Here is a 12179-nt window from a genome sequence, read left to right as displayed (position 1 = left end):
GCACCTCTTACACTTCGAAAAGGAATAAGCGACTGAACTCGCCGAGCACATAGACAATAAAATATGTCCTTGCGGTTCATTCGACAGTGAATGGCGTCAGAAATAAGTTGATTCATTGCGTCGCGGGCATAGAGCTTGTTCACGAAATGTTCACGAGATGGGGTTGTTCACAGGAGCTTGGAGCTTGCCGTGCGCTGGTTCAAATGAGCTAAATTTACACGCGTTGGCGCATGCATATTTGTTCATTGAAGGAAAAAAAGGAAAAGAAACGTGAAGCCAAACGTCGTGCACTTGATAGCCTCAACTTGCAGATCGTGTGCTTTCTCAATTCTGAACAGTAAGTGTCGTCAACGGTAAAACGGCGCGTCACGTGCCCGAGTTTAATGGATTTGGCGCGGTCGTACGCGTGATACGCGACCAAACGCGTTTTCTTCAGCTTCACGCCGCCCTGTGGCGCGGCAGCACAAGGGCAGGGCGGCTCAGACCTCCATGGTTCTTAATTGCCCTGGCTACCACCAATGGTCTGCGCTCCCCTCCAACTTCCCATCTTCAATTTCCTCAAGCTTTCAACATTTTGGAAAGAACACTGTTCGCCAACTGCATCGCAATAGCCATCATTTGGAAAGCACTCTTCCAGAACAATGCCTCGCTCTGCTCTGGGAAAGAGGACTCGTAACGATGGAGATACCAGTAAGTCTGGCAAGGGCGGCCGTCGAACAATGTCTTGTCATTGGCTAACCAAACACAGTCGTTGTCGAAACTCCTACAAAAAGATCTCGTCACCTCGACGCATATACTCTCTACAAAGACGACGAAGAGAACCAAGATCCCCAAAGCACCCCAGATGCCCATGACACCATCAAGATTGAGGTCGAGCCTGTGGAGGATGCTCCAAGAAAGAGACAACGATCGGAATCACAAGCATCTCTCAAGAAGAATCCCGTCACACCATCCACACCACGACATCGAGATGTATTGTCAGGCTATCCCACCACACCTCGCCATGCGGTCATGTCGGCCGGAAAGCTTTTCAAGCGATTGACACCAAACTCACCATTGTCGCCGTCTACCATCCAGACTGTCTACCACTCCGCACGACAGCTGTTTGCGCGCGGAGCAGAGCCCGGTCAGCTTATCGGCAGGGAATCTGAGCGAGAAGAGCTGGCCAAGTTTATGAATCGCTGCACCTCATCAACGCCCGGCGGCTGTCTGTATGTCAGTGGAGCACCTGGAACCGGCAAGAGCGCTATGATTACGGAGATGACGAGAGAGTATTTGCAGCGAGATGGAATCAAGACGGCATACATCAACTGCATGAGCATCAAGTCTTCCAAGGATTTGTACACAACCCTGCTTACGCAGCTCGGAGAGGATGGTAACGTAGCAGAGAGTGAAGCAATTTCAGCACTCCAACAGGCATTTTGCCCCAAAACCAAGTCGTCTACTGCCTATTTGATCACTCTGGACGAAATCGACCATATCTTGACTATGGGCCTGGAGAGCCTCTACCGGGTGTTCGAGTGGTCCCTTCAAAAATCATCGCGCCTCTCACTAATTGGAATCGCCAACGCTCTGGATCTGACCGACCGCTTCCTGCCGCGACTCAAGTCGAAGAATCTGAAGCCAGATTTGCTCTCATTCTTACCATACACGGCCGCTCAAGTCAAAAACATCATCACCACGAGACTCAAATCTCTCATGCCCCAAGGAGGCAAAGAGGGCTACGTTCCTTTCATTCACCCAGCAGCCATTGAGTTGTGTTCACGAAAAGTCTCAAGTCAGACTGGAGATCTTCGAAGGGCGTTTGAGATTTGCCGGCGTGCGTTGGACTTGATCGAGACCGAGACCAGGTCGAAGCATGAAGAAGAGGCTCGAGAAAAGCTCCTTCAAATGACGCCTTCTAAGCGACCTTTGGGCGAGAACGTGAATGGAGTTGCCGGAGCTGGGTCAGCAAGGAACGTTCTGCAGATCATGGCGGGGTCCCTTAAAAGTTTGACGGCAGAGACGGCACCCCGAGCATCGATAGGACACCTCAATAAGGTCACCGCTGCTGCCTTTAGCAATGGCACAACGCAGAGATTAAAGACGCTGAATCTGCAACAAAAAGTCGCCCTCTGTGCTCTGGTAGCATATGAAAATAGAAGTCGAGCACTGGTCAAGACAAGCAATACACCAGCCACACCATCAAAGTCTCAATCTCTAGCACCAACCATCAAGGCTCTGTTCGACACATACTGTCAGCTGTGCACCCGGGACTCATTGTTACATCCGCTCTCCAGCTCGGAATTCAGGGAGGTTGTTGGCAGCCTGGAGACCCTTGGCCTCATTAGTGCAGTGGATGGCAAGAATGGCAGCTTCACTATGGCGCAAACTCCTAGCAAGCGTGGGCGAAAGTCAACTGTTGGTAGTGGGGACGAGAAGCGAGTCGCCAGTTGTGCAGGTGAGAAGGAAATTGAGTCAATTGCTGACGGACCAGGCGCTGGCATTTTGCGGAGTATCCTGACCGGGGAAGCATTGGATTAAAATTGTAAAGGGACGGAGTCTGTTGTACTCATGATGAATGGCATATTTCTGCATAATCATTGTGGTTTTGGGCGTTTGGCATTGCGTTTGTACTATACACATGGCAGGGAGGCACTGGCGCAGAGGAAACAACATTATATGGCATAGACGAGATTATGATGCAAGGCATTTGACTACGCAGGTTGGCGTTTTTGTACAGTGGCATGGTGGACTATGATGGATATCCAACGCAAACAATGAAGCATTTTTTGGAAGTTCCATGATCTCTTTCGTAGAATATGCATGAGTGAATAATCTGGAAAGGCGGAAGACACACAAAAATGCCCGTGTCCTTGGATGAAGATGAAAGTCTTTTCGTGGTGAAGCAGAACCGTCTCGCTCCGCAACAAAGGCAACTTGACTTCATTACGCGATGGTGTTAGATTTCACGATCTCGGTTGCTTAATTGTAGGAAGGCCTTCCAAATCCAAGCGAATATTGGGTACACGAGAAATTGTCTTGAAGCCCGGTAATGAACCATAAGAAGGGATTTGCAGGACTTTGATGGACAATGTGAGTGGGGAGAGACCATCCATGTCCGGGTTATGCAGACCAGACCTGACCTGACTGGCATCTCTGAAGCAAGCCTCACTGCCGCGATAGGCAGGTAAAATTAACTGTACGCGTCAGACGTTGAAATTGACCTCGTTCGACCATTTCTTGTTTCTGCTGAATGTTTAGATTTGACTTTCCACCACCGGTCTCGAATAGCCGGTCTGGCCACGCGAAAGTATAAATATCCCTCACCTTGTACTCCGTAGAGAAACCGACGTGACAACCGTTTCAACGTCGCATTTTGTGGCTGGAGCATTGGCAGGAACAAGAGAACCAAGCTTTTTCTTGGCATGAGACCCCATCTTTGGGCCTCCCCCACGACTCTTGGCATTTTGCCAACGGCCCAACCACGAAGATTGGATGTGTTTCTTGACAAGAGCCAAAGGCTGGTCCGGGGTGCGATTTATTCTTAGGATTGGATGAGCCGTGGCTTGATGTGTGGTTGCGTTTTTGCTCGATGGGCCGTGACGGTTGATGCAGATTCGCGGTCGAGGACCCAGTTTGCCCAGCTTTCTAGAATAGATTCAAATGTTCCGACATCTTTCGCGTGTTGGCGGGATACCGGGACGGCGACCTGCAATTGAAGAGGGGATCTTGGCAAGGTAGAAGACGGAGCATGCAGTCTGGTCTGTGGCTGGATTTGATATAATTTATTTCCCTGGTCTGCCGGCATTTTGTGCAATTGACGCCTGAGCGATGATTTGGTTCTGTGCTACCGTCTGTTTCTCGCTTTGTTTGTGGCCGGTAGGACTTTCGGCGAAAGCAAAGCAGGCGAATTGAGAGCCGAAAATAGAACAAAGAAAATACATGTAAGTACTGGACCTGGATAAGACAAGGTATACGGAGTGCATTAGGTAGAAGCCAACATGACTGGATGATAAGGAGAGGAGGGCATGAGCATGAGCTCGAGCACGAGCACAAGTGCGCACGTCCGCTCACCTGAATCTGATCCCAACCCTAGCCATTGAGCATTACAATAATGCGAGGTTTGAGCAAGATAAATAGTGAGAACAAAAATTTACACGTGTTGAGTCGGTCTGGGGCATGCCGTAGTTTTGGAGTTGGCTGTTGGTTGCGTCCAGCCTTGCTTCTGCTTGGATACTCGGCTCAAGCTCGTATCAAGCTTCTTGCATTTCCCCGAGTGTGCTCCCTCTTTTTGGTGGTGTTGACTTCCCATTTGTCCCTCCGCCGGGGGTGCGAGAAGTTGATCCATTCTGATCCATCTGATCCGTTTTGATCTTTGTCCCGACCATTCAAAGTGTTGGAACAGGCGGAAACAATGTGGTGACATGGATGTTGCCACCACCATCACCGTTGTGGCCGGGCGCTTGAGTGAGACTATGTACTGCTCGCATGCGCGACGAGCGATGCTAGGGCCAACAGCTAAATTGCGTCTGGTCTGGTCTGGTCTGGTCCAGTCCAATGGGGCATACATGTATGGAGAGCAAACATGAATGCACTTGAGGGGTGAGCGCTTTTGGCGTGGTCAATCCATTGATCAAATAAATGCATGGATTGCAGCATGGCCGACTGCCCTTTTTCAAAGTTGCCATGAGAATGGCCCAACTTTGACTTCATTCAACTTTTCTGACTGGAAGTCGTCTACGGATTTTATACCAGACCAGAGTCACCAGGCCACATGTGCACATGCAGTCTGGTTCATGCAAGCCCAGCTTGGCTGCTGATATCCAGTGCCGCCAGTCGTCACCTAAGCTAGGACCAAGTCCCCCCGAGTCCCGGGCGCCACAGGACTTCCGACCCCCCAAAGCCCCCCCAAGCTCCCCCGTTAGCACCCCCCAGTCCGCGCCGCCCCAGCCCCTCTGCCAAGCTCCTCTAGAACCCTAGAAGCCCGGCCTGATCTTGATCTGTCTGGCTGCAACTCGACATCTGGGCGATCCCATCTTCGACCCCGACAAACACCAGACCAGACCGGACCGGACCTGACTTTGACCTCAAAGCACCACGGCCACGAGGCGTCGACACGCGCTGGCCTCGAACGGTTCCCGGTCCCCGACCATTCGATTCCATCACCGGGAGATTCGCCTGCCTGAAGAGCTGCGTCTGCGAGCCTTGTCTTTTGGTCTTGGGCTTGGCCCGCAGCCCTCCAAAGTGCTCGCCCAATGCCGCCAGATCCCTCACATGCACGGGACGGAGCCGTCGGCCGTCTGTCGACTTCATCGTCGCCTTCGCCCTCGATAACCGTCACGACGCCTGCTGCAGAAGGAATGACTGCTTCTGCTGCAAGTCCTGGAGCATCTACCGACGCTTCCCGCGACCCCGTTGCTGCCACATCTCCCGTGGCTTCGTCGACCTCGCTCAAGTCCGCTTCGTCATCCACTCCTTCGCGCCCGAGCCTCCTATCGCGATTCAGCTTGCCCTTGCAGTTGCCACTCCCCCTTCGCAGCAGAAACCGCAACGTCGTTGACTTTCACATCCGCCCTGACGAGCCACATAAGAAATATGCTGCGGGAGATTCCGTGCGCGGCGCAGTTGTTCTCGTTGTGGTCAAGCCCTTACGCATCACTCATCTTGTCGTCTCTTTGCATGGCTATGTGCGAGTTCTGAAGGATCCCACGTCCGTGGCCAAGGCGCAGAGCGTCACTACCCTGCCTCCGCCGGGCAGTTCACGGCGGCCACAATACCAGGGTAATGGATTAATTAGTTTGTTTCAAGATGAACAGGTCCTCAGTGGTGAGGGGAGGATAGAGCCCGGCAAGTATGAATTTGGGTTCGACTTGGTTTTCCCGGATAAGGGACTACCTAGCAGTATTGACGTGAGTTATTCCTTAATACCTTGCGTTTGCGCATTACTCTTTATATCTTGACATTATGAAACTAATTTGTCGTGTATTAGTTTGAGCGGGGGACTATTTCATACAGCGTTACTGCCACATTAACCAGGCCAACCAGCATTGCTCCTACATCAACATGCGAGAGAAAGGTTACTCTTGTCCAGCAAATAGACGTCGGGTTGCTTGCGCCACCACGGTCAAGAACCATTTTCTTGGAGCCAATTTCGAAACGTACGCGGAGGAAAAAGTCGGCAATCCATGATAAACCATCCGGGTCTGCTTCACATGAGATTAATGACGTTGCTTCCGAAGCAGACTCATCAGTCATCACTGAAGACTCTACTCGTGGTGACAACGCGCAAACTACGCCGATGGAAACTCGTGCAGGATCTGCTCCGAGCGACATGCACAGCGAAATCAGCGGTGAGAGTGGACGGAGCGTCAGCACAGCTAGCAGAGCCGAGTTCACTCAACTGTCACACGTTGGTTCTACACTTACCTCGGCAGCCAAACAACAAGTTGTGGATGACAAGACCATCACGGCAACAGTTGAGTTGCTCAAAGGTGGCTGCCTCCCCGGTGATACGGTGTCCGTACGAGTTACCGTACAACATATAAAGAGAGTCAAGAGCATGACTGGTGTGATTGCCACTCTCTTTCGACAGGGAAAGATTGATACAAATCCACCGGCTGCCCTGGTAGCCCAAGGCATCAATTCAGCGAAAAGGCTGCACAAAGACGACCCGTATCCAAAGTCACGGACCGGATTGGGAGGGTTAACCTTGTCGTCAAGTGGCTCCACGAGCGTGTTTCGCAAGGATTTGGATCAGAATGCTGCACCGCTCATTATCGATCCTGCAACACTGCAGGCTTCTGTTACGATATCCGTGAGGCTCCCCGATGATGCATTCCCGACGATAAGAGGCGTTCCAGGCGACATGATAAGCTTCAAATACCAAGTTGAAGTCATAGTGGACTTGGGCGGCAGATTGTCTACTCAACTTGGGGTTGGATCCTCAAAATCGAGGTTTGGTACATCAAGTGGCAACAACACAGAGTCAAACCAAAGCTCATTTGGCCCTCAAAGGGGTTCCAACATCGCAGATACCTCTCAAGTACGTCGAGAAAAGGGCATCATATCACTATCTTTTGAAACAGTGGTCGGAACTATAGACAGCTCGAAAGCAAGGCAGTCTGCCAAGCCAGTCACAAAACAACGGACCATTAGGATTGCTGAGGGCGATGAAGATGAAATCATCCGGCCCGAAGTTCCATCTCACAATAGTCCTCATCATCCCCCCAACTCAATACTCGCCAACGGCCAGTCTCAGTTATCACCACCCAACGGCCAGCTTGACTACACCAACCCGCCGCCACACCCTGCTGATGCGACATCTCAGCCATGGCCTGCAGGAGGGTCATCACGAGAATATCCCCAGACAAACGGCCACCACCCCCAGGCCGCTCCCTCCTACATCCCTCCACCTGAAGTACCCGACCAGACCAACATGACTGAGAAGGAAAGAATACGACAAGCTGAAACACAGCTCCTACCAAGCCAACCGCCAGCCGGTCCCTCGACACCTGGACAAGAAGACGAAGATATCTATGACGCAGAAGATACCCCGCGTATACCGGCCGCCGCGCCGGTTGTACCCTCTGCGCCCACGGAGGACGAAGTTACTGAAGGTCGTCCAACGGAGGATAAACAAGAACTGGAGCGTCGCAGATTGATGGACGAAGCCAGTGCGCCCCCAGAGTTCCCGGAAGATATGGACCGACCCAGGGGTAGCTCATCGGCAGATGCCGCCAATGAAGCCACAGCCCCCAACCTCGACGACGCAGACGAGTATCCTGGATATGGCGTGGGCGCAGGTTCATCTAGGGCCGGTGGTGCACATGCCGAACAACTACCTGCGTATCACAAGTAATCAATATTGGTATATAAAATCTAAAGGGTGCCGCATGTACATATGGAGTTAAGGTCTATTTCAACATCCACGGCTATAGAGGGACCGGGATCGGGATGAGCATACGAAATTTGGATTCAATTGTACAAGATGGATGAATCATGGAGTTTCCATTGTTTGATGACGAGCATGGGAGTTGGGAAGGGAATACGAGGTACGGCGTTGCGTGCCTGGTCTGGCATTGGAATATGGCACGTATGACGCCACTTGTATTTTGATTACTTTTATCCGGAGCAAGAGGTTGAAGAGATAAATTCCCAAATCCGTCTCGTGCACCGCACCCGTAGAATCTATCACGCGACCATCACAAACTTGATCAAACACATCCACCGTACCCCGTCGCCCAACGCCAATATTCCAAGCATAAAAAGTCGTGATATTTCTCTAGTGTATATCTCCAGCACGGCATCTATATCCCCATAATGTACATCATCAATCCCACTAGTGCCTCAAAACAGCAGGTCTCCCCTCCTCCCAATCGCTAACCGCTTCCCGCACATTAACCCAATACCTCAGCCGCACAGCCTCCCTCTTCGCCGTCTGAATATCGTGCTCCCGAAACGCCGCCTCCAGCACCTCCTCGCTCGCCCTGATCCTCTCCTCGTTCTCCGCCGTCAGGGCCTCCAGGTCCGCTGCGCTGCCCGCCTCCTCAATCATCTCGTGTGCCTCCAGAACAACCATCAGCAGGTCCGGCTCCTCGACCTTGAGGGTCTCGTCGTTGGCGACGTCCACGCCCTGCAGGGAGAGGAGGTACTGCGCGCGGAGGAGCGGGTTCGAGAGCGTCTTGTAGGCTTCGTTGATGGCGGCGCTGGTGGCTTCGGCGCGGACCTTGGACGACGACGGCTGCAGGTCCGGGTGGTACCGAGACTGGAGGCGGAGGAATTCGCGGCGAAGGGAGCGCAGGTCGATTGGGAAGTGGCCCGTTGGAGGGGGTCCGTCTGGGAGGGTTTCGGGGAAGAAGGAGTAGAGGGTTTGAGTGGGAGATGGGCTGGTCGCTTCGGCGGTGGATGTTGATGTGGAAGAGTGTGAGGAGCGGGTTGTGAATGCTCGGAGAGGTTGGGCGGAGAGTACGGATGGGGCTTTCGTGCGTTGTATTTGGGGTGTTGGCGTTGCGGTTATGGCGACGAGAGAAAGTGAAGCTTTTTGAGGATGGTTGCGACATTGTTTGCAGATGCGAACCATCTGTCTTGTGGATGTCGGCCGCATGATGAATGAAGGTCTTGTATCAATCTAGATTATGCACAACAGGTTTCAGAAAGGAATGAAAACAAAATACAAGACTGCGCTGCGTGGTGTTTGTGCAGATGAAGTGGTCTATATCCAAGGTCCCAAGATGGCAAAATAAGTGACAAAGCAATGAAGTCACCGGCGCAAGTAAATTCACGGCCTGGACATGGAGCTCGGAGGCCCGACGATGGAGCCGCCCGGCGAATTCGCCGAGGATTTTCCAGGTGTGCTTTTTTACCCACTAGCGGCTGGGGACGGCTAAACCAGTCCGATGCCGCACAATTCAGTGGTCAGCCAGCGCCGGGATTATGAACGACCGACGAAATTACCAATTCCCTCCCATGCGGAAATAAATACAAAAATGATGTGCAGTACAATGGATCGAGTAAAAGAGTTGTTCATCGGCATTTGAATTATATCACGTCCATTCACCGAACTCTTTACTTGGCCAACGGTTTTTCCACCCATCAAAATCAATTCAAGACAACCGCACCCAGATAATGCACGTTCACTCGCTGCAATTGCTACAGATGTGGGGGTGGGCTCCAATATTGCCGTGTTTGGCAGGCCTCGGCGGCAAATGTCCCGTCAACTGGCAACATTATTTGACGCTGACAAGTCAGAAGGCGCTCTCTGTCTCCGACTCCGCTTGCTTCATTAACCGTCTGGTTGAACATGGAGGAGAGTCAAACCTGGTCTCCTTTTTAAACCTCAATTTAAATGCAATACCGTGATATATAACTTCGCGATTGCTTGATTTCTATCGTTTTATTTTTGCATAGTGTGAGACGAATTGAGCGACCGACTTGGATACAGCAAAGATGGCAAAGTTGTTCGACGCCGCGGAGGGTAGGTTGATTCCTCTTTCTCGGCAAATGAGTTTCGCCTCGAGATACAGCTTGCTAATTCACCACAGTCGCGAATCACAATACCCCAGACAGCTGTTGGGTTATTCTGTACGGCAATGTCTACGATGTCACTGACTTCCTTACCTCTCATCCTGGCGGCTCCAAAATTATCCTCAAGCTCGCCGGCCAAGATGCAACTGAAGACTACGATCCAGTTCATCCACCTGGCACTCTTGAGGAAAACCTCAAACCAGAGGCCAAGCTCGGCCAGGTCAACCCGGAAACTCTTTCCAAGCCGGAGCCTACAGCAGCAGAAGTACCTTCAGACGACTACCGCCCACCGCTAGAGTCACTGCTAAACCTGGATGAGATCGAAGTAGAGGCAACAAAGAGGATTCCCAAGAAGGCATGGGCGTACTATTTTTCGGCCAGTGATGACTTGGTTTCCAAGACGTTCAACAACACCGTGTACCGCGATATCCTACTGCGGCCACGCATGTTTGTCGACTGTACAGATTGCGATCTGTCAACATCGCTACTTGGTCACAACGTTGGTGTTCCGTTCTTTGTGGCACCAGCTGCCATGGCACGATTGGCACATCCCGATGGCGAGCATGGCATCGCCAAAGCTGCTGCTCGTTTCAATGCATTGCAAGTCATTTCAAACAATGCGTCCATGACCCCGGAACAAATTGTGGAGGGCTCGCCTCCAGAACAGATGTTTGGCTGGCAACTTTATGTTCAAAACCAGCGGGAGAAGAGCGTGGCAATGTTGAAACGAATCAATGCCATGAAGGACCGCATCAAGTTCGTGTGCCTAACACTAGATGCACCAGTTCCAGGAAAGCGTGAGTTGGATGAAAAATCCAACTTTGACAGAGGCAATAATGTCCAAGCTGCAGTTTCCAACAGTGGTGACGCTCAGCGACCCGGTGGCGGCGGTGTTGGCCAACAGTTATTCTTTGGAACCGCAAGCGACTTGACTTGGAAGACGACGCTGCCTTGGTTAGCACAGCAAACTGACCTGCCCATTGTTCTCAAGGGAATACAAACCCACGAGGATGCCTATCTGGCGGCCCAATATGCTCCTCAAGTCAAAGCTATCATCTTGTCCAACCATGGTGGGAGGGCAATGGATACGGCCCCACCTGCTGTTCACACATTGCTAGAGATTCGCAAGTATTGCCCGGAGGTATTCAGCAAGATTGAGGTTTGGGTCGACGGCGGTATCAAGAGAGGGACGGATATTGTCAAAGCGTTGTGTCTTGGCGCGAAAGGAGTCGGTCTTGGGCGGGCGGCGCTCTTCGGTTTGGGAGCAGGAGGTCAGGCAGGCGTGGAAAGAACACTTGAGAGTAAGTGGATTTTGACATATGCTTTTCCGGTCAATACGTTTTCTTTACCAAGATGCAGCTTTCTCAGGAAGAAGTTCCTCCCCCCTCTTCCTTGTCCTGCATTGATTTCTCGTGTTTCATTCCGCTTCTCCCCGGGTTGTTTTGTTGCTCGGCGTTTTCATGTGCAAGATGTTTGAAAAACAGCCACAACCAACATCTTTATCTTTCCACTTTGATCTTCCCCAAGCCCGGATCTTGTCTACAAATAACTAACCAGGGCTTGTGAAACATAGTTCTCGCGGCTGAGACTGCCACCTGCATGCGGCTACTGGGAGTCAAGAAGATATCGGAGCTAGGACCCAAATTCGTAAGTGCTCCTCATTATTCTACAACCCGGGATGGCAAATTCCGGCTACAGCGTCACATCCGAGACGGCCCCATGGCGATAATATGCTAACAACGGGTTTGTTCCCCGCGTCTAGATCAACAGTCGTAGTGTGGAGAGAGATATCTATGATGGGGAACCTGGGCTGGACAAGCGGGGATTGTGGACGAAGTCGAAACTGTAAGTTGATTGAAATGGACGAATCATTTTGATTCTTAGGGGGGTAGATGAAGTTTCGCAAGTAGAGTTGGTATTTCGATATCTTAGATGCAGCCTCGGCGGCCTGTGAAAGTGAAGGAGTGGAACCATGTAGTCAAACAAGAAAGGCGTGATTAGAAGACATACAGTACAACCACAAGCTTTTTGGAAAAGACGAAACATAGGACCCTGCAGACTGGCAATCGACCTCCAAGGTGTGGAACCCGGAGAAATATCAGTTTCGGGAGTTGATGGCAAGATGAGCGTAATACACAAGGCAGGATTTGCAGCATCTGAAGGGAAAGGAGCGC

General features: G+C 51.6%; 4 protein-coding genes across 4 annotated transcripts; 3 read left to right on the top strand and 1 right to left on the bottom strand.

Annotated features, from left to right (window-relative positions):
* Positions 1-641: 641 nt before the first annotated feature.
* Positions 642-2523, top strand: VFPPC_00567 (cell division control protein Cdc6; the record flags this gene model as incomplete). Its single annotated transcript, XM_018280561.1, has 2 exons — positions 642-690; positions 749-2523. 2 exons carry the CDS (start codon positions 642-644, stop codon positions 2521-2523), a joined length of 1824 nt encoding a protein of 607 aa, XP_018148738.1.
* Positions 2524-5237: 2714 nt separating this feature from the next.
* Positions 5238-7840, top strand: VFPPC_12820 (pH-response regulator protein palF/RIM8; the record flags this gene model as incomplete). The annotated part of the gene is made up of 2 exons (XM_018290597.1): positions 5238-5891; positions 5972-7840. 2 exons carry the CDS (start codon positions 5238-5240, stop codon positions 7838-7840), a joined length of 2523 nt encoding a protein of 840 aa, XP_018148737.1.
* Positions 7841-8320: 480 nt separating this feature from the next.
* VFPPC_12819 (chaperone) lies at positions 8321-9085 on the bottom strand (the record flags this gene model as incomplete). The annotated part of the gene is made up of 1 exon (XM_018290596.1): positions 8321-9085. One exon carries the CDS (start codon positions 9083-9085, stop codon positions 8321-8323), a length of 765 nt encoding a protein of 254 aa, XP_018148736.1.
* An 842-nt stretch (positions 9086-9927) lies between these two features.
* VFPPC_12818 (mitochondrial cytochrome b2) lies at positions 9928-11854 on the top strand (the record flags this gene model as incomplete). Its single annotated transcript, XM_022428850.1, has 4 exons — positions 9928-9955; positions 10023-11306; positions 11579-11652; positions 11768-11854. 4 exons carry the CDS (start codon positions 9928-9930, stop codon positions 11852-11854), a joined length of 1473 nt encoding a protein of 490 aa, XP_022284679.1.
* Between the last annotated feature and the right edge of the window lie 325 nt (positions 11855-12179).

Source organism: Pochonia chlamydosporia, chromosome 1, assembly GCF_001653235.2.
Source record: "Pochonia chlamydosporia 170 chromosome 1, whole genome shotgun sequence".
Taxonomy (NCBI): domain Eukaryota; kingdom Fungi; phylum Ascomycota; class Sordariomycetes; order Hypocreales; family Clavicipitaceae; genus Pochonia; species Pochonia chlamydosporia.
Note: the sequence above shows the minus strand (reverse complement) of the source record. Positions and strands in the feature narration are given on the sequence as shown.